Genomic DNA, 26,123 nt, shown 5'->3' with positions numbered 1-26,123 from the left:
GTTGGATCTTCGTCCCATCTCGTTGTGCAACGTATTGTATAAGATTATTTCGAAGGTGCTAGCGAACAGATTAAAACAGGTGATTGACGACATCATTTCAGAGACTCAGAGTGCCTTTATTCCAGGTCGGTTAATCACAGACAATATTATGATTTCTTATGAGCTTATGCATTATATGAAGAGAAAGACCACAGGAAAACAAGGTTACATGGCCCTAAAGCTAGACATGAGCAAATCATACGATCGTGTGGAGTGGGAATATTTATAGGCGGTCCTTCGTAAGATGGGCTTCGATGAGAAGCTGGTGAAGCTGTTTATGGTCTGTATTACCTCGGCAAGGTATCAGATTGCTCATGCTGGTAAAGTATTCGGTCATATCATCCCAGAGAGAGGGTTGCGCCAGGGTGATCCATTATCCTCATATTTGTTTATTATTTGTACAGAAGGTTTTTCAGCTTTGTTACAGGAATATGAGGATAAAAAGCTACTTAATGGCATTCAGGTTGCTAGAGGTGCTCCTAAGGTTTCTCACATGTTCTTTGCAGATGATAGCTACATCTTCTGTAAATCATCAACTTTGGAGGCACATCATGTTTCGCATCTATTGGACACCTTTGAGAGGGCTTCTGGACAGAAAATAAACTATGATAAGTCTTCTATTTTCTTCAGTAGAAATACACCGCCTCAGGACAGAGATACAATATGTGGAGATATGGGCATTCATGAGGCAGATGATAATAGTACCTACTTGGGGTTACCTAATATTTTGGGGCGTAACAAGTCAGTGATCCTAGGTTATCTCAAGGACCGCATTCGTAACCGAATCCAAAATTGGGAGAGTAAGTTGTTGTCTAAAACAGGTAAGGAGATCCTATTGAAGACTGTGGCTCATGCTCTCCCTAACTATGCTATGAGTGTATTTCTTCTCCCATTGGATACAAGCAGGGATATAGAGTGGTTAATGAATAGATATTGGTGGTCCTCCTCGTCAAAGAAGTCTAAAGGCATTCATTGGCAAAGTTGGAGTAAACTTAGTAAACCCAAGGAGTCGGGTGGCCTTGGCTTTCGTTCTTTACACAATTTTAACCTTGCCTTCCTTGGGAAACAAGGTTGGCGTCTTTTGCAACAGCCCCATTCGCTAGTCAGTCGGTTATATAAGGCAAGATATTATCCTCATGACTCCTTTTTGTTGGCCAAGCTAGGAGGTAGCCCGAGCTACATTTGGAGGAGCATAATGGCATCCCAAGATCTCATTCGGAAAAGGGCAGTTGTACGAATTGGGGATGGTAAGTCAGTCAATATATTGGAAGTCCCTTGGCTCCCTAATCCAGATCCGTATATCCACACCACTTCTAGTGTATTAGTCAATAAAAAAGTCGCCCAGTTAATGACGCTTGACCAAAGTGGATGGGATGAAGACTTACTCCAAGATCTATTTCTGGATAGAGATATTAGAATAATTCGAAATATCCCAATTAAGGCTAATGAAGCTGATACATGGTATTGGAAAATGGATAGGCTTGGGCATTATACTCTGAAAAGTGCTCACTTATTGATCCAAAAGTGAGAGTTGATAGAGGAGTCAGCAGAAGTTTCGGTATACTGGAAGAGATTGTGGAAATTTAGCATCCCACCCAAAGTCAAAACCTTTCTTTGGCAGGCCTCAACTAGTTGTCTTCCCACTAAATGCAACCTTCAGTTAAAAGGAATTCCAGTGAATGATCTATGCCCTTTCTGCAATATATGTCGAGAGACGATTCCCCATGTTCTTTTTTCTTGTTCTTTCTCTCAAGACTGCTGGAATCTTCTTGGTGTCCAAATTGTCCCAGATGACCCAGGCTCATTTGTTGATCGATTTGCAAAGCTCCTGGACTATAACCATGCCGACAACCTCTTGCTCATACCCATGCTGTGCTGGGCGTTATGGAGATCAAGAAATAATCTCATTTGGAATAAAAAAGGAGCCGAGGCCCCTGATATTGTGACTCTTGCCCGTGTCACCATGGAACAGTGGAAGAACGCCCAGGATCGGGCTTTTGACCTTACGCTTGGATTCCTTCAGATCGCAGATGGAGCAGTAAAGTGGAAGCCTCCTAGCCCAGGTACAATCAAAATTAATACAGATGCAGCTCTTTTTGTTGGTCCAGACCGCTTCTCCTTCGCCATTGTTGCTCGTAATCACGAAGGGGGTATGTTGGAAGCCAAAGCAAAATGTCTTGAGGGATTAGTTGAGCCTGACTTTGCTGAGGTAATAGGGATAAGAGAGGCCCTTAGCTGGATAAAAGACAAGAATTGGCACAATGTTGTAGTGGAATCAGACTCGTTAGTGTCCATACAAGCTATTCGAAGCCCCACTGTCCTCCTTTCCTATTTCGGCAGAATGGTTCAAGAATGCAGACAACTGTTGCTCGATCTCACTCATCATGTTGTTTCTATCACATTTGTAAAACGATCTGGAAATGCTGTAGCCCACTCACTAGCAAGGTCTACTAGCATTATTTCTGATCGTATTGTTTCAGGGAGTGATGTCCCTGTTGATTTGAAATTTGTATTGTTGAACGATCTTCTTGATTAATACAAATTCATCTTTGTTGGAAAAAAAAAAAAAGATTCCTTAGTACTTTTACTCCACTTTCCACTTTCCTATCTTGGCTTTTGTTTCTTTTTTAATTTTTACACCTACAATTATGTAACCACTTTTTTAATGCAATTATTTCCTGCCTTCAGCATATTGGTAAAGGCAAGCAACAAGCGACCCATGAACCCTATCCTGATCCGATCCCCTTTTTTCCTCCATAACTCGTTACAATTTAATGTTACTTGGACCCAACGGAATAGTGATCAAGTAAAAACAAATGCAAATTAAAGTTTTTATACAACATAGATTTTTTTTTCTTGAAAAGTACAACAAAGAATACAGACTAGTCACCAAGAAAAAAAAGAAAAAGAAACAGAGTAACTAATGCAATCCAAGACATAGCAATGGTAATGGTATAGAAACTATAATTCAGTGTTGGAATTATAATCAGTAGAAAGGAGACTAAACATCACCATATCTCTATATTTTCCTTTAAGCAAATTATACTTCCTAAGAATCCCTTCTCTTAAAAACCCAACTTTCTCCAAAACCCTTTGAGAGCCAATGTTTTCCACATCTACCAAAGCTTCAAGTCTCACCAAATGTGGCCATTCTTTGAATATTATCTCAGCAACCATTTTCACAGCCTCAGTTGCAATTCCTTTACCCCAATACTTGGACCCAAGAACATAGCCAAGCTCCCCTCTACACTTATCATTGCCCGAATTCGCGGTCACCGAAATGGCACCTATTGGCTTGTCGTCTATGCAGATTGCCCTGAACCAAGAGTGAGGGATTACCTTCTCCTTGATGACGCTTAAGCCATCTTCTTTGCAGGTGTAAGGTTCCCAAGTACAAAAACGAGCCACTTCTTTGTCTACGGCCCATACCATAAAAGCATCTATGTCAGAAAGATCCAATGGCCTGAGATTGATGGAGATTTTTGGCAAACCATTGCCACCTTCTGGGCAAGTTCCATGATCTGGTTTGCAAGGACTTTCCTCCATGTTTATTGGTTTTAGATAAACTAAAACAAGCACTAACGAAATTCTATGTTTTGTTGAGAGGAAAATATAACAAAACAGATGAGATAATATAGATCAAAGAAGTTGTGTGGTTCCTCTGTCTTTATATGCTTACGCATGCACATAATGGTCCCAAGAAATTGCTTGGAAATAAGGGTTGTAAAGTAGATAGACTAAAAAAGTTTTGGTCTTTTGGACATGAAACTTTTAAGTAAACTTGGAGTGGTGGGCAAGGAGTACGTATGTATATATAGTCATTAGTTTACAATTGTAATATAAGCCGCCTTGGTTGACCAAAAGATTGAAAAGAAATGAAAATGTTACAAGCATTGAACACCATAGTCTCTTTCAAGTCTCATATGGGCACCATTTGATTGAGGGGAAGTTGGTGATCTTGACATCAAATAAAATCATGATTAGTTCCTTTCATTATGCCTCTTACATATATAATTTGAAAATTCAAACATGATTTTGTGTAAATATTTTTTAGTTTTGGTCAAGCCAACATATATAAATATAGGGGCCATTTTTAGTACCATCCTTCACATTGGATAATTAGCGTTGCTTGGAATAAATTAATTAATATTGATGTCGCGACCCATATCTTATAATAATATTACTTTTACTTTGACACTTTACATATTAGTTCTGACACGCTACTTTTCACAAACTATTCTCTGTTTTGATTGGGGGGAATGGCACTACAATTTAAAAATATATAAATAAGAATAATTTGGTAATATTACAATTTAGATGCTTTTCCAATCAGCCGTGTAAATTAAAAATGGCAATTGCTTATGGCGAGCCTGACTACATATTTTACATCTTTTGGCTGAAATGAGCATGGAATATATAAGAAAAGTACATTATGAAATCAACTGTATTCCATTTGATAAAATTTTATTAGTGTCTTATACCCGTTGGCTTTTATTTAAATAATTAAACAATATCAGTATCTGATTTTGTTTTTTAAAGCTATCAACATTATATTTATTTTTATTGTGAAATCCCAAGCTCCTTTGGCTTTTCTTTGGTCAAAAGAACAAGTAGTATTATTAATGGCAGATGTAACTCTGCCAATGCCAATCGGTATCAAGAAAATGGCAACCAATTATTTGGAGATCAAACTTCGTCCCTATAGGACCTCAGATGTTGATGACTTCCTCATCTACGGTGGTGATGATAGAGTGACAAGGTTCACTAGGTGGAACACTTTCACTTCCAAGGAAGAAGCACTTTTTTACATCAACACCTTCTGCATTTCCCACCCTTATTGCAGATCCCTATGCATCAATGACCGTTCGATCGGATTCATGATCATCATGCCACGAGATGGTGATGACAAGTGTAGGGCCGAAGTTGGCTATGCCTTGGTTGCTGAGTACTGGTGCCAAGGCATAACAACTAGAGCTCTTAAGATGGCTACTTCTGATGGCTTTAGAGAGTTCCCAGATTTGACCAGAATGCAAGCTTCGGTTGAAATAGAGAACAAGGCTTCTCAAAGGGTCTTGGAAAAAGTTGGGTTTCGAAAGGAAGCTGTCCTAAGGAAGTATACCATTAATAAAGGTCAAATAAGAGATATGGTCATGTATAGTCTTTTGTCTAGTGATCTTATGTCTTGTTGAAATGTCTATTTATACTTGTTTGAAAGTTTCAAGATTGATTTTATTCCTACATTTGTTGTACTTTATGTATTTGAAATTTCAATATGGAACTTTATCTTTTTCTTGCATTTTCCAAAAATCCCACATAATGAAAACGACATAGTATCAGCCAAAATATCTTCCATTACGTATTATTTAAGATTGAAAACCATTCAAACTGAAAAATCTTTCAATTCAAAACCATGGATTCCTCAAGAATTTCCCTTCGTCCATTTAAGCTCTCAGATGCAGATGACTTCTTGAAATGGGTCAGTGATGATAGAGTCACGCGCTACCTTAGGTGGAACACCATAACATCTAAAGAAGAAGCCTTGACATACATTGAGAAGGTTGCTATACCTCATCCATGGCGGTGGACAATATGTTTGGATGACCATTCGATCGGCTATGTCTCAGTCAAGCCAGAATCTGGTGACGACAAATGCAGGGCACACCTTAGCTATGCTGTGGGAGAAGACTACTGGGGCCAATGTATTGTGACAATGGCACTAAAGATGGCCATCTCTTTGGTGTTTAATGAGTTCCATGATTTGGTAAGGCTTGAGGCTTTAGTTGAAGTTGAAAATAGTGCTTCCCAAAGGGTACTAGAGAAGGTTGGGTTTCAAAAAGAAGGGATGTTGAGGAAGTATGGCTACTGTAAAGGTCAAATCAGACACATGTTTATCTATAGCTTCTTATCAACAGATAAGATTCTGTGATTTTGTTTATATGGTTTAAATGACAGTGGTAGTAGCAAGATAAAGCTAATATATATTTTTATGTATTTCCATCTTTGTGATCTTATAAAGAACCATTTTTGTGGCTTTAAAACCAAAATCCAAGTCCCTTGCTTGTCCATGAATAACTATTCTTTATTATAAACCAAATGTTAAACTTAAATAGAAAGAAAGACATCATTGAAGAAACTATAATAAAGTAATGGAATCAGTAGAAAGAAAACTAAACATTATCATATCTCTACAATTTCCCTTGAGCAAAAAGTACTTTCTAAGAATCCCTTCTCTTTGAAACCCAGCTTTCTCAAGAACCCTTTGAGAGCCTATGTTTTCCACATCTACCAAAGCTTCAAGTCTCTCCAAATGTGGCCATTCTTTGAATATGGTATCAGCAACTAGTTTCACAGCCACAGTTGCAATTCCTTTACCCCAATACTTGGAACCCAGACCATAGCCAAGCTCTCCTCTACATTGATCATTGCCCGAATTCGGAGTCACCAAAACATAGCCTACTGGGTTGTTGTCTATGCAGATTCCCCTGAACCAGGGGTGTGGGATCACCTTATCCCTGATGTAGTTTATGCCATCTTCTTTGCTTGTGAAAGGTTCCCAAGTGCAAAAACTAGGCACTTTTATGTCTGTGGCCCATACCATGAAAGTATCTATGTCAGAAAGATCCAATGGCCTAAGGTTGATAGAAGATATCCTTAACAAACCATCACCAATTTCTGCACAAGTTCCATGATCTGTTTTGGAAGGACTTTCCTGCATATTTATTGGTTTGATAAACTGAAGCAAGTGCTAAAGAAAATTATAAGCTTTGCTGAGAGGAAAATATGATAAAGGAGGTGAAAAGATAATATAGAGTAAAGATGTTATGTATTTTCTTCGTATTTATATGCATACACATAACTAGTGGCCAAAAGAAATTGCTTGGATATAAGGGTTTTATATATAATAAATATAATAGTTTTGGTCTTTTGGACATGTCCCTTAAGGTTACTTGGAGTGGGGAGCAAGGGGTGTAATATGTGTAGTCAATAGCATTGTAACTTGACACTAAATGTACCGTTTCGTTGGAGCAAATGAAAATAGATGAATATGAATAAGAATGAGAAAATGAATAGAAATAGAATGGAATAAAAATTAATATAAAAAAATTGATAAAAAATTATTGCATTGGAATGATTTTTCCTTTCATTTTCAAATGGAATAGCTATTCCACCAAATATGGTGGAAAACATTCTAATACTCTAAAAAACAACAAAACAAAAACAATGAAATGAAAATTAGTTCATTTTCATTCTATTACCCCCAACCAAACATTAACTAAAGTCTTCTTCATGTCCCATGGATAGAATTTGACTAAGGGGAAGTTGGTCTTGGACATCAACCAAAAGCATGATTAATTCCTTAATTTATTGCAATTATCTCTCATTAAACTCAAGTTCCGAAATTGCTCCACACTCAAAACTCCAAGCAAATATTGGCTTAATTTTACGTAATGGTAATAGAAGAAGCAAAACCAGAAACCTAACTCTCCAACATCCAATACTCCAAGAGGTTTCTTGACATACAACCATAACCAGAATTAGCACTCAAACTGCCTTTAACTATACCTAATGCTCGATTTTGAAATATATATATAAATAGGAATTCTCCTATAGGGGCCTCACTTTAAGCCCTACCGGTGGGGCTCTCAGTGTTCTTGACCCGTGGACAGTTTTCGGCATGGTTTTTTTGTATAACCGTGTATATTATAGCTATTTAGAGTATCTTCAAATTTTCAGAAAATTCCGAAGAGTTTATAGAACCGAAAACTAAGTTCAAACATGTTGTTGCACACGTGACTAATTTTTTTTATGCGCGTGGAAAACAACATGTTTGAACCTAGTTTTCGATACTGTAAACTATTCGAAATTTTCTAAAAATTTGCAGGATGCTCTAAATAGCTACAATATACACAGTCATAAAAAAATCGCGTCGAAAATTTTTCACGGGTCGAGAAACACTTAAAGCCCCACCGGTAGGGCTTAAAATGAAGCCCCTATAGAAGAATTGTCCTACATATATATTTATGATTTTAATTTTGTTTTTATATATCTAAAAAATAAAGTTAAAATCAATTTTATTTGAATAAGTTTTGTAAAATAAAAATTGTTATTTAAATATTTTAAAATCCTTTTAAAAAAATAGATTTTTAAAAATTAATAATCAAATGTGATATTTAACTAAAATTAATAATAAGATTCTGAAAATAATAATAATAATATGATTGACAGCAGTATTCATTTGACCAATAAAAAATGCTTATTTAAAGCAATGCAATTACTTAGTATTCTCCAACTTTTATACAAGAACATTGTTACTGGGCACTCATGCAATCTAGCACCACCTTATATTAATTGATGTAATTTAGTATAGGCTTTTATATATGATCTTTTAAATTAAAGTATGTAGGATCTGATACTAAATTACATCAACAACATATTGTGTCAAGTGGTGTTAGGTTCCTTCATTGCTCATAGTAATAGCCTTTAATTGAAGAGAATCGATAAGTGACACTACTGTTGCCCAACACTACAAAAATGTGGCATATCGCTATTGGTGCAATCTAATGTCGGGTCCCAAATATTATAATTTAATAAGTATTATGAGGTGTCGCTACCAATATTGGAGTGTCACCTCATGTAGTGTTGGACACCTTAAGGTGTCAAATAGCAACACTCTTAATTAAACTTAATCTTAGAATCTGCCAACAAACACGTTAAACACGAATATCTAAAACACATCGATTGGTGGACCTGACTAGATTCTTAATCATCTCTATCTTTTAGTGACATATAATAATAATAATTTAAAAATCTAAAACACAAAGCTAACAATTCAAAACCATGGATTCTTCATTGTTAAAAAAAAAAAAAAAAAAAAAAAACCATGGACTGTTTGTTGGAAAAGCTTATACAGGATATTTATTTATTTTTATGTATATCTAATATTAAACAAATTAATACGAGATAGCCTAAAACATGTTTCTAAAATTGAATTCAAAGAGAAACAAAGAATAGAATACTTACAGTATATGCAGCGGAATTAAAGAGTCATTCCTTCAGTTTCTCTAACTCTTGTATCCTCTCTGTCGCAGAGTATTATCAAGAAATTGAACCGATTTTTTATTTTCTTCACAATCTTCCAATATATCCTTAGAACCACCTAGACTAGTGTGGACAATTCTCAACACATGAGATAGATATAGAGAGAAGAAGAGAAAATAACAAAGTGGCTTAGAAAATGACTTGTGTTTAGAGAGAATCTAAAACTATCAGAAAATCTGACTTGTGACTTATCAAACTTCTTTTTTTGACTTCTCTCTAAGCACTCATTTTATAGACTCAATTAGGTCATTTAATTTAATTAAAAAATCAATAAAATAATAGCCACTTTGAAGCCCTAGGTCGAAATTATCATGGGCTATAAGGCCCGTGAAATTTCCCATTTGATTATAAGCTCATTGGACTTAAAATCAAGGCATGTATTATTTTTTATTGATTTAATTAATTAAATAATTATTTAAATCCTTTATCAAATTAATTATTTATAATTTGAACCTTGATTTAAATTTATTTATTAATTTAGATACAAATTTATCTTAATAAATAAATCTGCCATAATTTCTCTTTTCTTCTTAAAATTACACAACTCTGTGAAACTATCCAAAATTGACCTGGTCAACTTTGATAATTCTAATTGATGATTAAATCAATTAATTGAGACTACCTAGATGATTTTATCCAAGGTACAATGGGGACCATGGTGTTGGGGTTTTATGCCCTAATTAAAACCCAAATTCTTTGTAATCTCATTTTATTATCAATTAAAGAATAGAAATCATTTTTTGACTTGGTCAATCACTTTGCTCACATGTTTTATTTTCATGATTATTTGTTTAATATAAACTTCTATTAAATCCCGAGCATATAGCTAATCTTATTTATAGTGACGTAATCACAGTGGAATATAAATATGATTATATGTTCAAAATAAATTAGTCCTAAGATTAGTCAGTGCACCAGATTTACACTGACTTGCCAATCTACGATATGATCTCCTTACACATTACAGTGTTATGTTCTTTCAAGAACATTAGCAAAGTAGATAAGATCGGATGTATTTGTTACATCGGACAGGACCGATATTGACAGTTGATAATATAAGTAAACATACCGTTATTATCTATTCTAGTCATATCATATAGTTGACCATAGGTCAATTCAATCTCAATTCTGAGTGGTTAGTATTCTAACTGATTGTATTATTTGAGTTCTTTGACTTGTTCGTTACCAGCTTACCCTACGGACTAGCCCATACTTACATCTTGGGAACTCGATAGTATAATTGAGTGGGAGTGTTAATCATAGATATGAACATCTATAGCTTCTGATGAAGAAGTGAAACGATGGTTTCCTTTTAGTTTGGTTCAAGGTGTTAAATGATAGAGATCTCATTTCAGTAATTAAATTAGTTTACTGAAATATCATTTACAAGGAACTAAGTGTTTTAAGGATAAAATACAATGAGGGGTAAAACGGTATTTTAGTCCTATCTTATTGTAGACCGTCTATAGAGGATTGAGTGACAATTATGGTTGTAACAATGGATAATTAATAGCGTATCTATATTTGTTATAGAGCGTTCTATGAATTCAAGAGTGCAATTCCGAGTCTATAGTGGAGTCACGAGGAATTAATAAGTTAGTAAATTTATTTGTTAGATTTATGATAACTTATTGGAGCTTGATTTCATAGGCCCATGGTCCCCATTGTACCTTGGATAAAATCATCTAGATAGTCTCATTTAATTGATTTAATCATCAATTAGAATTATCAAAGTTGACCAGGTCAATTTTGGATAGTTTCAAAGAGTTGTGTAATTTTGAGAAGAAAAGAGAAATTATGGCAGATTTATTAATTAAGATAAATTGGTATCTAAATTAATAAATAAGTTTAAATCAAGGTTCAAATTATAAATAATTAATTTGATAAAGGATTTAAATAATTATTTAATTAATTAAATCAATAGAAAATAATACAGGCCTTGATTTTAAGTCCAATGGGCTTATAATCAAATGGGAAATTTCACGGGCCTATAGCCCATGATAATTTCGACTTAGGGCTTCAAAATGGCTGTTATTTTATTGATTTTTTAATTAAATTAAATGACCTAATTGAGTCTATAAAAGGAGTGCTTAGAGAGAAGATTTCAGGAGACGACAGATAAGTCACAAGTCAGATTATCTGATAGTTTTAGATTCTCTCTAAACACAAGTCCTTTTCTAAGCCTCTTTGTTATTTTATCTTATTCTCTCTATATCTATCTCATGTGTTGAGAATTGCCCACACTAGTCTAGGTGGTTCTAAGGATACATTGGAAGATTGTGAAGAAAATAAAAGATCGGTTCAGTTTCTTGATAATACTCTGCGACAGAAAGGATACAAGAGTTAGAGAAACTGAAGGAAGGACTCTTAATTCCGCTGCGTATACTGTAAGTATTCTATTTTTGTTTCTCTTTGAATTCAATTTTAGAAACATTTTTTAGGCTATCTGGTATTAATTTGTTTAATATTAGATATACATGAAAATAAGTAAAGATCCTGTATAAGCTAATCCAACAACTGGCCTCAGAGCCTTTGGTAATATTTATTTTCATGCATGTACATGTTTAAAATTGGATTATTTGATATGTTTGAATAATTGGATGGTTTTCATGAACATATTGATTTTATGTGAATTTTAACAATTTTTAGGTTATTTTGTTGTGTTTTCTATGCTATTAATTTTTATATATGCTTTATTTTGTGTAAAACATGTTAAAAATTAATTAGAAAATGGTTTTGGTTTGAAAAATTGCTCAAAATTTTTTTTTTGGAAAAATTTGGCCTGGCTCCCATGCGTGCGCGCACCGCACACCAGCACGCACGCATGCACGCGCGCACCCCAGCCCCGCGCGCACGCCACCAGCAGCCAGAGCACTCGGTGAACAGTACCCGATACGGGTACTGTTCATCCAGATTATTTTTAAATTTTTTTTTTTGATTTACTTTTTTTTTGAAAAATAAATAAAATTAAAATTGTAGAAATTTATTATGTATAATCAAAACCTAAATTTTTTTTTTTTGTTTTATCAATTAAATTTTTTAAAATAAGATATTTTGGTTAGTTGAGATTTAAATAATTAGATATTTTCTATAAAGATTCAAATTCAAATTTAAAATTAGACTAACAACTTAATTTTAAATATTTTAATATATTAAAATATTAGAATTATGATATCAGATATTTAAGATATTTTCATTTAAATTCTTGATATTTTTATTAAATCTTTCTTTGAAAATATAAATATCTTTTTATTCTATAGTTTTTAATATTTAAATTATTTGAAATTTGAATATTGTTAGTTAGATATTTTTATGGTATTTGAATTTGTTTAACTATTTGAGATATTTTAGGCTTGTTATAACTATTTGTATTTTATTATTTTTAAATGGTTAAAATATTATATATTTTTTTAAAATAGTTTAGATATTGATTTTAAAATTTAAAATTGGTTAAATTTTGAAAAATATCATTTTTTTCACCTAATTAATAAAATATTTTTTTTAATAAATGGGATTTAAATTAACTTTGGTTAATTGTTGATAAATCCTATTTAAATTAAATTAATATTTTTTTTTTCAAATTAACCTAAAACCAAGTTGATTGTTGATAAATGAAATTTAAATTAACTATTGTTAATTGTTGATAAATTTCATTTAAATTGACTTATTTTTTGTAAAAATTTAATTAATTTGAATTTTTTTTGATAAATTCTAGATAATTAATTGTGGTATTTTTGCAAATGAAATAAATTGTGGTATTTTTGCATAAATTCATAGAATTGCTCATATAGTAACATGATTAGGCCAATCCAATTATAACATGTCTGTTTGCACTATATGTGGTATTTTTGCAATTGGGCTTAGATGCATATAGTGGCCCATATGTTTGTTAGATATATGGTATTTTGCCAAATAAAATATTCATAAAATGATAGGTTTTATTTGGGCCCATTAGAAAATGTAAAGTTTAAATTCCTCTCTTGTGGGTGATTCCACTTGTGAAAGCCCATTTGCTTTGCATGACTATAGTGGGCCTAATCAATTAATAACAATTAATAAAACGAAGGTTTAAATTCCTGTCTTTTGGACCTTGTATGGAAGATAGGGGGCCTTTGTAGTGGGAACGACATACTGGACCCAGCCCTCCTCCATACAAGCACAATTGTTAAGGCCCATTTACCTGAGTTGGACTTAATTGTATAGGTTCATTATATTAGTTAAACCTAAATATTGATTAGCAACAAATTAATTGAATTTGTTTCAATGTGACACTTTAGAATTAATAAGAAATTATAGGAATTTGGTTTTAAAAATTTTATTATGTTTAATTTTTTTTTTTGGGAAAACCATTGTCATTAATTTTCTAAAAATAAATAATAAAAATACTAATTTTAATTTTATAATGAGCTTATTTTAAGAATTTTATTCGATCTCCACTGTTGGTTTAACATAGTCAATGGCTTAATGGGGCCTCGAGGCGCTTTGATTCGTCCCCCTACGGAAGGTGTTCATTAGTTATTTTGACAAGGTTAGATTTCAAAAGATAGATAATTATAGGTCAAATTCTACTAGACTCACCCCTACGGTGACTACTAGGACTAAATCTATGATTATTGAAACTGTGGGTCTAGCTCATAAAATAAGAGATTTTGTTTTCTTATTTTGATCGAATAGTAGGTTGTTAATAGTGGTGTCCATTATTAAATGAGTTTACAACTCTATTTAACTAATGGTATTTTTGACTCTCGCCAACCGGGACAAGGATATCATAGATTAGTTAAAAACCTAAAGAAATAGATATATGATTGTTTTTGGTATTTTTTCTCATATCTTACATATTTTTGGTATATGCTGTGCTATTTCTTGAAATTTGTGTGAATAGAAGTTTTATTGAGCAAATGTGATTGATTTCTATTTTATTGGTACTTTGTAGTTTTAAGCTAAGTAGTGTCTATGTCTATTCCCATCCTTTCTCAACTTTCGATGGAGAAACTCATTGGAGAAAACTTCCTTAATTGGAAGCAGAATATCAACATAAAGTTGATTGGTGACAACTCCGAGTTCGTCATGATTGAGGAATCCCCAGAACGAGCATCGTCTCCGCACGTTCTTGATAGCGTCGTAAATGCTTGGATAACACCGTCTCCACACGTACGTGATGGAACCGTGAATTCTCGAATGGCACCGTGTCTGCACGTTCGTGATAAACTCAACTATGGTCTGATGCAGCTCATGAATGAGCTTCAGATTTTTGAACCTGTCATGGGTGGACCTAGTAAAGGAGGTGAAAATAAGACTACTGATGTTGCTGCTCATCTAGCTAAGGCTGAAGCTAACCAAGCTTCGTCTTCGAAAGCTGGAAATAAGAGGAAATGTGGACAAATAAACAATCCCAAGCCTGCAAAGGTTGCAAAGACGAGTGCACAATTAAGTGCACAGACGCCTAAGGGGAAGAACAAGAAAAACAAGAAAGGTAAAGATAAGTGCTTTCACTGCAAAGAGAAGGGCATTGGAAACGAGATTGCCCTAAGTTTCTAGCAGCGAAAAACAAAGGTAATGATTATAGTTCATTTATCTTGGAAACATGTGTTTTAGAGAATGATAAATCCGTTTGGATAAATGATTCTGCAACTACTAACCATGTTTGTAACTCTTTACAGCTTCTTGAATCGTGGGAGGAAGTGAACGAAGGCGGCTTAAAGCTTAGAGTTGGGAACGGAGCGTTCGTTAAGGTCCAAGCTAGAGGAATAGCTCGTCTGAAGTTTGGAAATAAATAATTAATTTTAAAAGATGTATTTTTTATTCTGGATTTTAGTAGAAATTTAATTTTAGTTTCCATGTTGCAATTAGAACGATTTGTTATGACTTTCACAAGTTTTAATATATCTATTTCTTTTAATAGATCACAATTGTGTATTGCATGTTTGGAAAACGAGCTTTATAATCTGCAACCTATCGAACCCCTAGCTCTTAACAATGATTTATTCAAAGTAGCTAAACCTAGGACCAATAAACGTCAAAAGACCGATAACAATAATATGACGTATTTATGGCACTTGAGACTAGGTCACATTGGCTATGATATGATTCAAATACTTACAAAGGACGGACCTTTCAAGGAACTCACCTCAGGTGAATTACCTATCTGTGAATCTTGTCTAGAAGGCAAACTGACCAAGCGTCCATTCTCTGCAAAGGGTGATAGGGCCAAAGAACCACTTGGTCTTGTGCATTCAGATGTTTGTGGACCTTTGAATATACAAGCCAGGGGTGGTTTTGAGTATTTCGTCACTTTCATTGATGATTACTCTAGATACTCATGTTTTTACCTAATGCATAGGAAATTAGAAACATTTTCAAAGTTTCAGGAATTCCTAGCAATGGCTCAGAACCAATTAGGTAAAAGGTTGCAGATCTTGCGATCTCATAGGGGTGGAGAATATTTGGATATGCAGTTCTAAGATCATTTAACTGAACTTGGGATTTTATCACAACTTACTGCCCCAGGTACTCCGCAACAAAATGGTGTAGCGGAACGCCGAAACAGAACTTTATTGGAAATGGTTAGATGCATGCTTAGTTACTCAACTCTACCAACTTCGTTCTGGGGACATGCAATTGAAACCGCGAATGACAATCTCAATGTCGTGCCGTCAAAATCAATCCCCGAAACACCTTTAGAATGTTGGAATGGTCGTGAACCTAGTTTACACCATTATAGAATCTGGGGGTGTCCCGCTCACGTCCTGAGGAAAAAGGAGGGAAAGCTAGAACCGCGAACTAAAGTTTGCATGTTTGTTAGCTATCCTAAAGGTACTCGGGGTGGACTTTTCTATAGTCATTCAGAAAAGAAAGTGTTTACTTCTACAAATACTACTTTTCTTGAAAATGACTATGTCCAAAACTTTAAACCACGCAGCAAAGTAGTTTTAGAGGAGATGGTTAAAGAATTGACTCCAACCAATGTTCCATCGTCATCAACGCGAGTTGATGATGAAATTCCCACTCTTCATGTACAACCGACGCAAGTCGATTAAAATGAAGAAAGTACCACTGTTCCTGAGCAAACAGTCACGGAGCTTCATTGTAGTGGGAGGGTTTCTAGAAACCCAGTTCGCTATGGTTTGGATGGTGAAACCAATATGGTTGTTGGTGACACTAGTGATGATGATCCATTGTCTTTCAAACAGGCAATGGCTAGCCCTGAAAAGGAACTATGGCTCAAAGCCATGAAACAGGAAATGGAGTCCATGTACTCAAATTCCGTCTGGGATCTTGTGGAAGCACCTAGTGACTTTAAGGCCATTGGGTGCAAGTGGATCAACAAGAAGAAACGAGGTGTTGATGGAAATATCGAAACTTATAAAGCTCGATTAGTGGCAAAGGGTTATACCTAAAGAGAAGGCGTGGAGTATGAGGAAACTTTTAATCCGGTAGCCATGCTCAAATCCATTCGCATCCTCCTATCCATAGCAGCCGCTCTCGACTATGAGATTTGGCAAATGGACGTCAAGACAACTTTTCTTAATGGAAAGCATGACGAGGTCATTTATATGGATCAGCCAGAAGGATTTAAAGTATCTGGACAAGAAGGAAAAGTTTTTAAGTTAAATAGGTCCATCTATGGACTTAAGCAAGCTTCTCGTTCCTGGAATCTTAGGTTTGATGAAATAATCAAAACCTATGGCTTTGAACAAAATATTCATGAGCCCTGTGTTTACCAACTGAAGGCAAATCAAATAGTGGTATTCCTGGTTCTTTATGTAGATGATATCTTACTCATTGGAAACAATGTTAAGAAATTATCAAATGTGAAGAATTGGCTGAGCACTCAATTCTAGATGAAGGATTTGGGTGAAGCAAGTTATGTTCTAGGTATCCAGATCATCAGGGATAGAAAGAACAAACTTTTAGCTCTATCTCAAGTAGCTTACATTGATAAAGTGCTTGAACGTTTCTCAATGACAAATTCATCTTTCATAGGCCCATGGTCCAACACATGGGCCTATGAAATCAAGCTCCAATAAGTTATCATAAATCTAACAAATAAATTTACTAACTTATTAATTCCTCATGACTCCACTATAGACTCGGAATTGCACTCTTGAATTCATAGAACGCTCTATAACAAATATAGATACGCTATTAATTATCCATTGTTACAACCATAATTGTCACTCAATCCTCTATAGATGGTCTACAATGAGATAGGACTAAAATACCGTTTTACCCCTCATTGTATTTTATCCTTAAAACACTTAGTTCCTTGTAAATGATATTTCAGTAAACTAATTTAATTACTGAAATGAGATCTCTATCATTTAACACCTTGAACCAAACTAAAAGGAAACCATCGTTTCACTTCTTCATCAGAAGCTATAGATGTTCATATCTATGATTAACACTCCCACTCAATTATACTACCGAGGTCCCAAGATGTAAGTATGGGCTAGTCCGTAGGGTAAGCTGGTAACGAACAAGTCAAAGAACTCAAATAATACAATCAGTTAGAATACTAACCACTCAGAATTGAGATTGAATTTACCTATGGTCAACTATATGATATGACTAGAATAGATAATAACGGTATGTTTACTTATCTTATCAACTGTCAATATCGTTCCTGTCCGATGTAACAAATACATCCGATCTTATCTACTTTGCTAATGTTTTGGAAAGAACATAACACTGAAATGTGTAAGGAGATCATATCGTAGATTGGCAAGTCAGTGTAAATCCGGTGCACTGACTAATCTTAGGACTAATTTATTTTGAACATATAATCATATTTATATTCCACTGTGATTACGTCACTATAAATAAGATTAGCTATATGCTCGGGATTTAATAGAAGTTTATATTAAACAAATAATCATGAAAATAAAACATGTGAGCAAAGTGATTGACCAAGTCAAAAAATGATTTCTATTCTTTTATTGATAATAAAATGAGATTACAAAGAATTTGGGTTTTTAATTAGAGCATAAAACCCCAACAAACTCCCACTTTCACTAATTGAAACTAATGCCTTAATTCTAATAATCCCATTTCCTTGATATGTTTATCAAATGTAGCTTCTGGTAGTGTCTTTGTAAACGGATCCACAAGATTGTCTTCAGTTGCAATCTTAATAACCTTCACATCTCCCCTGGCCACATATTCTCGAATAATGTGATACTTCCTTTCTATATGCTTACTCCTCTTGTGACTTCGAGGTTCTTTCGAGTTGGCTATCGCTCCTGTATTGTCACAAAACAACACAAGCGGTTTATCCATTTCTGGAATAACACCAAGATCCAAATAGAACTTCATTAGCCAGACTATTTCCTTAGTTGCTTCTGACGCGGCTATGTACTCAACCTCCATGGTGGAATCTGAGATTGCAGACTGCTTTACGCTTCTCCAAATCACAGCTCCACCCCAAGAGTAAACACCATTCCAGAAGTAGACTTTCTGTCATCGACATCAGTCTGAAAATCTGAATCGGTGTAGCCTACAGGGTTCAGAACACCACCCTTGTAGACTAACATATAATCCCTAGTCCGTCTCAAATACTTCAGGATATGCTTAACTGCTATCCAATGTTCCGGTCCTGGGTTGTAACAATGCTTCTTTGAAAGATGAATTCCATGGCGGGACGGTAGACGCCCTTTCTTGGAATTTTTCATTGAGAAACGTTCAAGCACTTTATCAATGTAAGTTGCTTGCGATAGAGCTAAAAATTTGTTCTTTCTATCCCTGATGATCTGGATACCTAGAACATAACTTGCTTCACCCAAATCTTTCATCTGGAATTGAGTGCTCAGCCAATTATTCACATTTGATAATTTCTTAACATTGTTTCCAATGAGTAAGATATCATCTACATAAAGAACCAGGAATACCACTATTTGATTTGCCTTCAGTTGGTAAACACAGGGCTCATGAATATTTTGTTCAAAGCCATAGGTTTTGATTATTTCATCAAACCTAAGATTCCAGGAACGAGAAGCTTGCTTAAGTCCATAGATGGACCTATTTAACTTACAAACTTTTCCTTCTTGTCCAGATACTTTAAATCCTTCTGGTTGATCTATATAAATGACCTCGTCATGCTTTCCATTAAGAAAAGTTGTCTTGACGTCCATTTGCCAAATCTCATAGTCGAGAGCGGCTGCTATGGATAGGAGGATGCGAATGGATTTGAGCATGGCTACCGGATTAAAAGTTTCCTCATAGTCCACGCCTTCTCTTTGGGTATAACCCTTTGCCACTAATCGAGCTTTATAAGTTTCGATATTTCCATCAACACCTCGTTTCTTCTTGTAGATCCACTTGCACCCAATGGCCTTAAAGTCACTAGGTGCTTCCACAAGATCCTAAACGGAATTTGAGTACATGGACTCCATTTCCTGTTTCATGGCTTCGAGCCATAGTTCCTTTTCAGGGCTAGCCATTTCCTGTTTGAAAGACAATGGATCATCATCACTAGTGTCACCAACAACCATATTGGTTTCACCATCCAAACCATAGCGAAATGGGTTTCTAGAAACCCTCCCACTACAATGAAGCTCCGTGACTGTTTGCTCAGGAACAGTGGTACTTTCTTCATTTAAATCGACTTGCATCGGTTGTACATGAAGAGTGAGAATTTCATCATTGACTTGCATTGATGACGATGGAACATTGGTTGGACTCAATTCTTTAACCATCTCCTCTAAAACTACTTTGCTGCGAGGTTTAAAGTTTTGGACATAGTCATTTTCCAGAAAAATAGCATTTGTAGAAGTAAACACTTTCTTTTCTGAATGACTATAGAAAAGTCTACGCTGAGTACCTTTAGGATAGCCAACAAACATGCAAACTTCAGTTTGCGGTTCTAGCTTTCCCTCCTTTTTCCTCAGGACGTGAGCAGGACACCCCCAGATTCTATAATGGCGTAAACTAGGTTCACGACCATTCCAGCGTTCTAAAGGTGTTTTGGGGATTTATTTTGACGGCATGACATTGAGAATGTCATTCGTGGTTTCAATTGCATGTCCCTAGAACGAAGTTGGTAAAGTTCAGTAACTAAGCATGCATCTAACCATTTCCAATAAAGTTCTGTTCCGGCGTTCCACTACACCATTTTGTTGCGAAGTACCTGGGGTAGTAAGTTGTGATAAAATCCCAAGTTCAGTTAAATGATCTTGGAACTGCATATCCAAATATTCTCCACCCCTATCAGATCGCAAGATCTTTAACGTTTTACCTAATTGGTTCTGAGCCATTGCTAGGAATTCCTGAAACTTTGAAAATGTTTCTGATTTCCTATGCATTAGGTAAAGACATGAGTATCTAGAGTAATTGTCAATGAAAGTGACGAATTACTCAAAACCACCCTTGGCTTGTACATTCAAAGGTCCACAAACATCTGAATGCACAAGACCAAGTGGTTCTTTGGCCCTGTCACCCTTTGCAGAGAATGGACGCTTGGTCAATTTGCCTTCTAAACAAGATTCGCAGACAGGTAATTCACCTAAGGTGAGTTCCCTCAAAGGTCTGTCCTTTGTAAGTCTTTGAATCCTATCATAGCCAATGTGACCTAGTCTCAAGTGCCATAAATACATCATATTTTTGTTATCAGTCTTATGACGTTTATTGGTCCTAGGTTTAGCTACTTTGAATAAATCATTGTTAAGATCGAGAGGTTCGTTAGGTTGCAGAATATAAAGTCCATTTTCCAAACATGCAATACACAATTGTGATCCATTTAAAGAAATAGATATATTAAAACTTGTGAAAGTCATAACAAATCGTTCTAATTGCAACTTGGAAACTGAAGTTAAATTTATACTAAAATTCGGAATAAAAAATACATCTTTTAAAATTAAAAATTTATTTCCGAACTTCAGACGAGCTATTCCTCTAGCTTGGACCTTAACGAACACTCCGTTCCTAACTCTAAGCTTTAAGCCACCTTCGTTCACTTCCTCCCACGATTCAAGAAGCTGTAAAGAGTTACAAACATGGTTAGTAGATCCAGAATCAATAATCCAAATAGATTTATCATTCTCTAAAACACATGTTTCCAAGATAAATGAACTATAATCATTACCTTTGTTTTTAGTTGCTAGAAACTTGGGGAAATTTCGTTTCCAATGCCCCTTCTCTTTGCTGTGAAAACATTTATCTTTACCTTTATTGTTTTTCATGTTCTTCCCCTTAGCCGTCTGTGGACGTGGTTGTGCACTCGTCTTTGCAGCCTTTGCAGGTCGGGGGTTGTTTATTTGTCTACCTTTCCTCTTGTTTCCAGCTTTCGAAGACGAAGCTTGGTTAGCTTCAGCCTTTGCTAGATGAGCAGCAACATCAATAGTCTTATTTTCACCTCCTTTACTAGGTCCACCCATGACAGGTTCAATAATCTGAAGCTAGTTCATGAGCTGCGTCAGACCATAGTTGAGTTGATCACGAACGTGTAGACACGGTGCCATCCAAGAATTCACGGTGCCATAACTTATGTTCGGAGACAGTGTTATCCAAGCATTTACGGTGCTATCAAGAACATGCAGAGACGATGCTCGTTCTAGGGATTCCTCAATCATGACAAACTCGGAGTTGTCACCAATCAACTTTATGTTGATATTCTGCTTCCAATTAAGGAGGTTTTTTCTAGTGAGTTTCTCCATTGAAAGTTGAGAAAGGATGGGAGTAGACACAGACACTACTTAGCTTAAAACTACAAATTATCAATAAAATAGAAATCAATCACATTTGCTCAATAAAACTTCTATTCACACAAATTTCAAGAAATATCACAACATATACCAAAAATATGTAAGATATGAGAAAAAATACCAAAAACAATCATATCTCTATTTCTTTAGGTTTTTAACTAATCTATGATATCCTTGTCTCGGTTGGCGAGAGTCAAAAAATACCACTAGTTAAATAGAGTTGTAAACTCATTTAATAATGGACACCACTATTAACAACTTACTATTCAATCAAAATAAGAAAACAAAATCTCTTATTTTATGAGCTAGACCCACAGTTTCAATAATCATAGATTTAGTCCTAATAGTCACCGTAGGGGTGAGTCTAGTAGAATTTGACCTATAATTATCTATCTTTCGAAATCTAACCTTGTCAAAATAACTAATGAACACCTTCCGTAGGGGGACGAATCAAAGCGCCTCGAGGCCCCATTAAGCCATTGACTATGTTAAACCAACAGTGGAGATCGAATAAAATTCTTAAAATAAGCTCATTATAAAATTAAAATTAGTATTTTTATTATTTATTTTTAGAAAATTAATGACTATGGTTTTCCCAAAAAAAAAATTAAACATAATAAAATTTTTAAAACCAAATTCCTATAATTTCTTATTAATTCTAAAGTGTCACATTGAAACAAATTCAATTAATTTGTTGCTAATCAATATTTAGGTTTAACTAATATAATGAACCTATACAATTAAGTCCAACTCAGGTAAATGAGCCTTAACAATTGGGCTTGTATGGAGGAGGGCTGGGTTCAGTATATCGTTCCCACTACAAAGGCCCCCTATCTTCCATACAAGGTCCAAAAGACAGGAATTTAAACCTTCGTTTTATTAATTGTTATTAATTAATTAGGCTCATTATAGTCATGCAAAGCAAATGGGCCTTCACAAGTGGAATCACCCACAAGAGAGGAATTTAAACTTTGCATTTTCTAATGGGCCCAAATAAAACCTATCATTTTATGAATATTTTATTTGGCAAAAAACCATATATCTAATAAACATATGGGCCACTATATGCATCTAAGCCCAATTGCAAAAATATCACATATAGTGCAAACAGACATGTTATAATGGGATGGGCCTAATCATGTTACTATATGAGCAATTCTATGAATTTATGTAAAAATACCACAATTTATTTCATTTGCAAAAATACCATAATTAATTATCTAGAATTTATCAAAATACATTCAAATTAATTAAATATTTACAAAAAATAAGTCAATTTATCAACAATTAACAATAGTTAATTTAAATTCCATTTATCAACAATCAACTTGGTTTTAGGTTAATTTGAAAAAAAAATATTAATTTAATTTAAATAGGATTTATCAACAATCAACCAAAGTTAATTTAAATCCCATTTATTAAAAAAATATTTTATTAATTAGCTGAAAAAAATGATTTTTTTTCAAAATTTAACCAATTTTAAATTTTAAAATCAATATCTTAACTATTTTCCAAAATATCTTGTGTTGTTATAACTATTAGCTAATATTTTAACCATTTAAAAAATATATATATAAATAGTAATAACAACCCTAAAATATCTCAAAATAGTTAAACAAATTCAAATATCCATAAAAATATTTAACTAACAATATTCAAATTTCAAATAATTTAAATATTAAAAACTATAGAATAAAAAGATATTTATATTTTCAAATAAAGATTTGATAAAAATATCAAGAATTTAAATGAAAATATCTTAAATATCTGATATCATAATTCTAATATTTTAATATATTAAAAATTTTAAAATTAAGTTGTTAATCTTTTTTTAAATTTGAATTTGAATCTTTGTAGAAAATATCTAATTATTTAAATCTCAACTAACAAAAATATCTTTTTTTTTAAAAAAAATTAAATGATAAAACAAAAAAAGATATTTTTAGTTTTGATAATAAATAATGTATTTTCACAATTTTAATTTTTTTTTTATATTTTTAAAAAAAAAAACAAAATTATGGATGAACAGTACCCGTATGGGGGATACGGGTATTGTTCACCTGATTGCACTGGCTGTTGGGGCGCGCACGCGTAGGAGGAATTGGCCAGGGATGCGCGCGCACCATGTGCGCGGTGTGCGCTGGTGCGCACAGTGTGCGCGCGCGCATGGCAGCCATGGCTATCTTTTAATTCCTTCCAAAATCAAACTCAGAACTTAACAAAACAGGGACTAAATCCTTACCTCAGTGTAGACTTTGATCTGTGTTTGATTCCACACCCTTAAACCCTTTACTAGCTTCAAAGAACACAACTCTACTCCTCTTTCACTTGCCTTCTAGGTTCTCAATTCACCCTTTTCCCTTCTTGATTTCTCTAGCCTTCCAAACCTTAATTTCATTTACACTTAGCATAAAAGAATCGTGTATATCCATTTCCCTCAGCCAAAGCCATCTATACCACTGCCAAAAGACCACCTTATCCCTCCACTAATATCCCTTTCTAACTAAACCTCAAGGGCACTCCTGTCCTTTCACTTACTTTACAATTCTACCACTTCTCCAACAAACCTGTTACTCTCTATGGTTACTAACAGTTACACAGGTTACCAAATCACCAGTTACCATTATCTCACAAGAACTAAATTACAAAATCCCCGAAGTACCCCTAGGCTCCTCCCGAGCCGGGTATAAAATCCTGTTGCGACTTTTGAGTTATCTAGCTCTCTAGGACCGTCTCAGCACGTGCATCACATTGATATCACCACACCCACGTGGTACAAATCACATAACATAATTATCACATAACATAATACACATAGTCATATAACATGCTTAAAATCATAATCATGCATCTTAACCATTAAAATCACACATAATTCCCATTATGCCCTCCAGGCACACTAATCAAGGCCCTTAAGCCTTATTAGTGAATTTGGGTCCTTACAACTATTCCCTCCTAATGAGAATTTCGTCCTCAAAATTTACCTGAACAACTCCAGATACTGATCCCGCATAGCTGTCTCAAGCTGCCAGGTCGCCTCCTCGGCATTACTATTCCTCCACAACACTTTAACCAAAGGAATTGTCTTATTCCGTAACACCTTATCTTTTTGATCCAAGATCTGAACTGGTTGCTCTTCATAAGCCAAATCTGCTTGTAACTCCAAATCTTCATGCCTCAACACATGAGTCACATCTGAGACATACCTCCGAAGCATGGAGACATGGAACACGTCATGAACCCCAGACAACGATGGCAGCAAAGCTAACCTGTAAGCCACCTGACCAATCCTTTCCAGGATCTCGAATGGTCCAATGAATCTAGGGCTCAGCTTGCCCTTCTTACCAAACCTCCTCACCCCTCGCAGAGGCGAAACTCAAAGAAAGACGTGGTCACCAACCTGAAACTCCACGTCTCTACGCTTAGGATCAGCGTAGCTTTTCTGTCTGCTCTGAGATGCGAGCATCCTAGCCCGGATCTTCTCTATGGCCTCACTTGTTCTCTGAACCATATCTGGTCCCAAATATCTTCTCTTACCCATCTCATCCCAATGAATGGGTGATCTACACTTCCTCCCATATAACATCTCATAGGGAGCCACTCCAATCGTTGACTGATAACTATTGTTGTACGAAAATTCAATCAACGGAAGGTACTTACTCCATGAACCCTCAAAATCAATCACACAAGCTCTGAGCATATCCTCCAATACCTGGATCGTCCTCTCAGACTGTCCATCAGCCTGAGGATGAAAAGCTGTGCTGAACCTCAGCTGAGTTCCCAAAGCTTTCTGTAAACCACCCCAAAACTTAGAAGTGAAAATAGGATCCCGGTCTGACACTATAGACTTAGGAACCCCATGGAGACGTACGATCTCCTTCACATACAACTCAGCATACTGATCCACAGTATATGTTGACCTCACTGGAAGGAAATGGGCTAATTTGGTGTATCGATCCAATATCACCCACACTGAGTCATGAAGTCCTACGGTCCTGGGTAAACCTCCCACAAAATCCATGGTAATGTCCTCCCATTTCCATTCAGGAATACCCAAGGGTTGAAGCAACCCTGCTGGCCGCTGATGCTCAGCTTTCACCTGCTGACAGGTTAAGCATCTGGAAACGTACTCCACCACATCCTTCTTCATCCCGGGCCACCAATACAGAGTCCGTAGATCCTGATACATCTTCATGGTACCCAGATGAAGTGAGTACAGCGTCGTATGAGACTCATCTAGTATCTCTCATCTGATTCCCTCATCAGCTGGAACACAAATCCGTCCCTGAT

The 26,123-nt window shown here is 35.1% G+C and overlaps 4 protein-coding genes across 4 annotated transcripts; 2 read left to right on the top strand and 2 right to left on the bottom strand.

The window, feature by feature from the left end:
* Window positions 1–2,846: 2,846 nt before the first annotated feature.
* Window positions 2,847–3,699, bottom strand: LOC133819106 (uncharacterized). Its single transcript, XM_062252273.1, has one exon. The coding sequence runs from the start codon at window positions 3,583–3,585 to the stop codon at window positions 3,001–3,003; it is 585 nt and encodes a 194-aa protein (XP_062108257.1). The 5' UTR covers window positions 3,586–3,699; the 3' UTR covers window positions 2,847–3,000.
* An 857-nt stretch (window positions 3,700–4,556) lies between these two features.
* On the top strand, window positions 4,557–5,331 carry LOC133819105 (uncharacterized). Its single transcript, XM_062252272.1, has one exon. It carries the CDS (start codon window positions 4,662–4,664, stop codon window positions 5,226–5,228), a length of 567 nt encoding a protein of 188 aa, XP_062108256.1. The 5' UTR covers window positions 4,557–4,661; the 3' UTR covers window positions 5,229–5,331.
* Window positions 5,332–5,449: 118 nt separating this feature from the next.
* Window positions 5,450–6,097, top strand: LOC133819104 (uncharacterized). The gene has a single exon (XM_062252271.1). The coding sequence runs from the start codon at window positions 5,450–5,452 to the stop codon at window positions 5,963–5,965; it is 516 nt and encodes a 171-aa protein (XP_062108255.1). The 3' UTR covers window positions 5,966–6,097.
* LOC133819103 (uncharacterized) lies at window positions 6,098–6,822 on the bottom strand. The gene has a single exon (XM_062252270.1). It carries the CDS (start codon window positions 6,752–6,754, stop codon window positions 6,173–6,175), a length of 582 nt encoding a protein of 193 aa, XP_062108254.1. The 5' UTR covers window positions 6,755–6,822; the 3' UTR covers window positions 6,098–6,172.
* Window positions 6,823–26,123: the final 19,301 nt, after the last annotated feature.

The sequence above is a fragment of the Humulus lupulus genome, chromosome 2 (assembly GCF_963169125.1).
Source record: "Humulus lupulus chromosome 2, drHumLupu1.1, whole genome shotgun sequence".
Taxonomy (NCBI): Eukaryota; Viridiplantae; Streptophyta; class Magnoliopsida; order Rosales; family Cannabaceae; genus Humulus; species Humulus lupulus.
The sequence above is the reverse complement of the archived record's forward strand: the minus strand, read 5'-3'. Positions and strand labels throughout refer to the sequence as shown.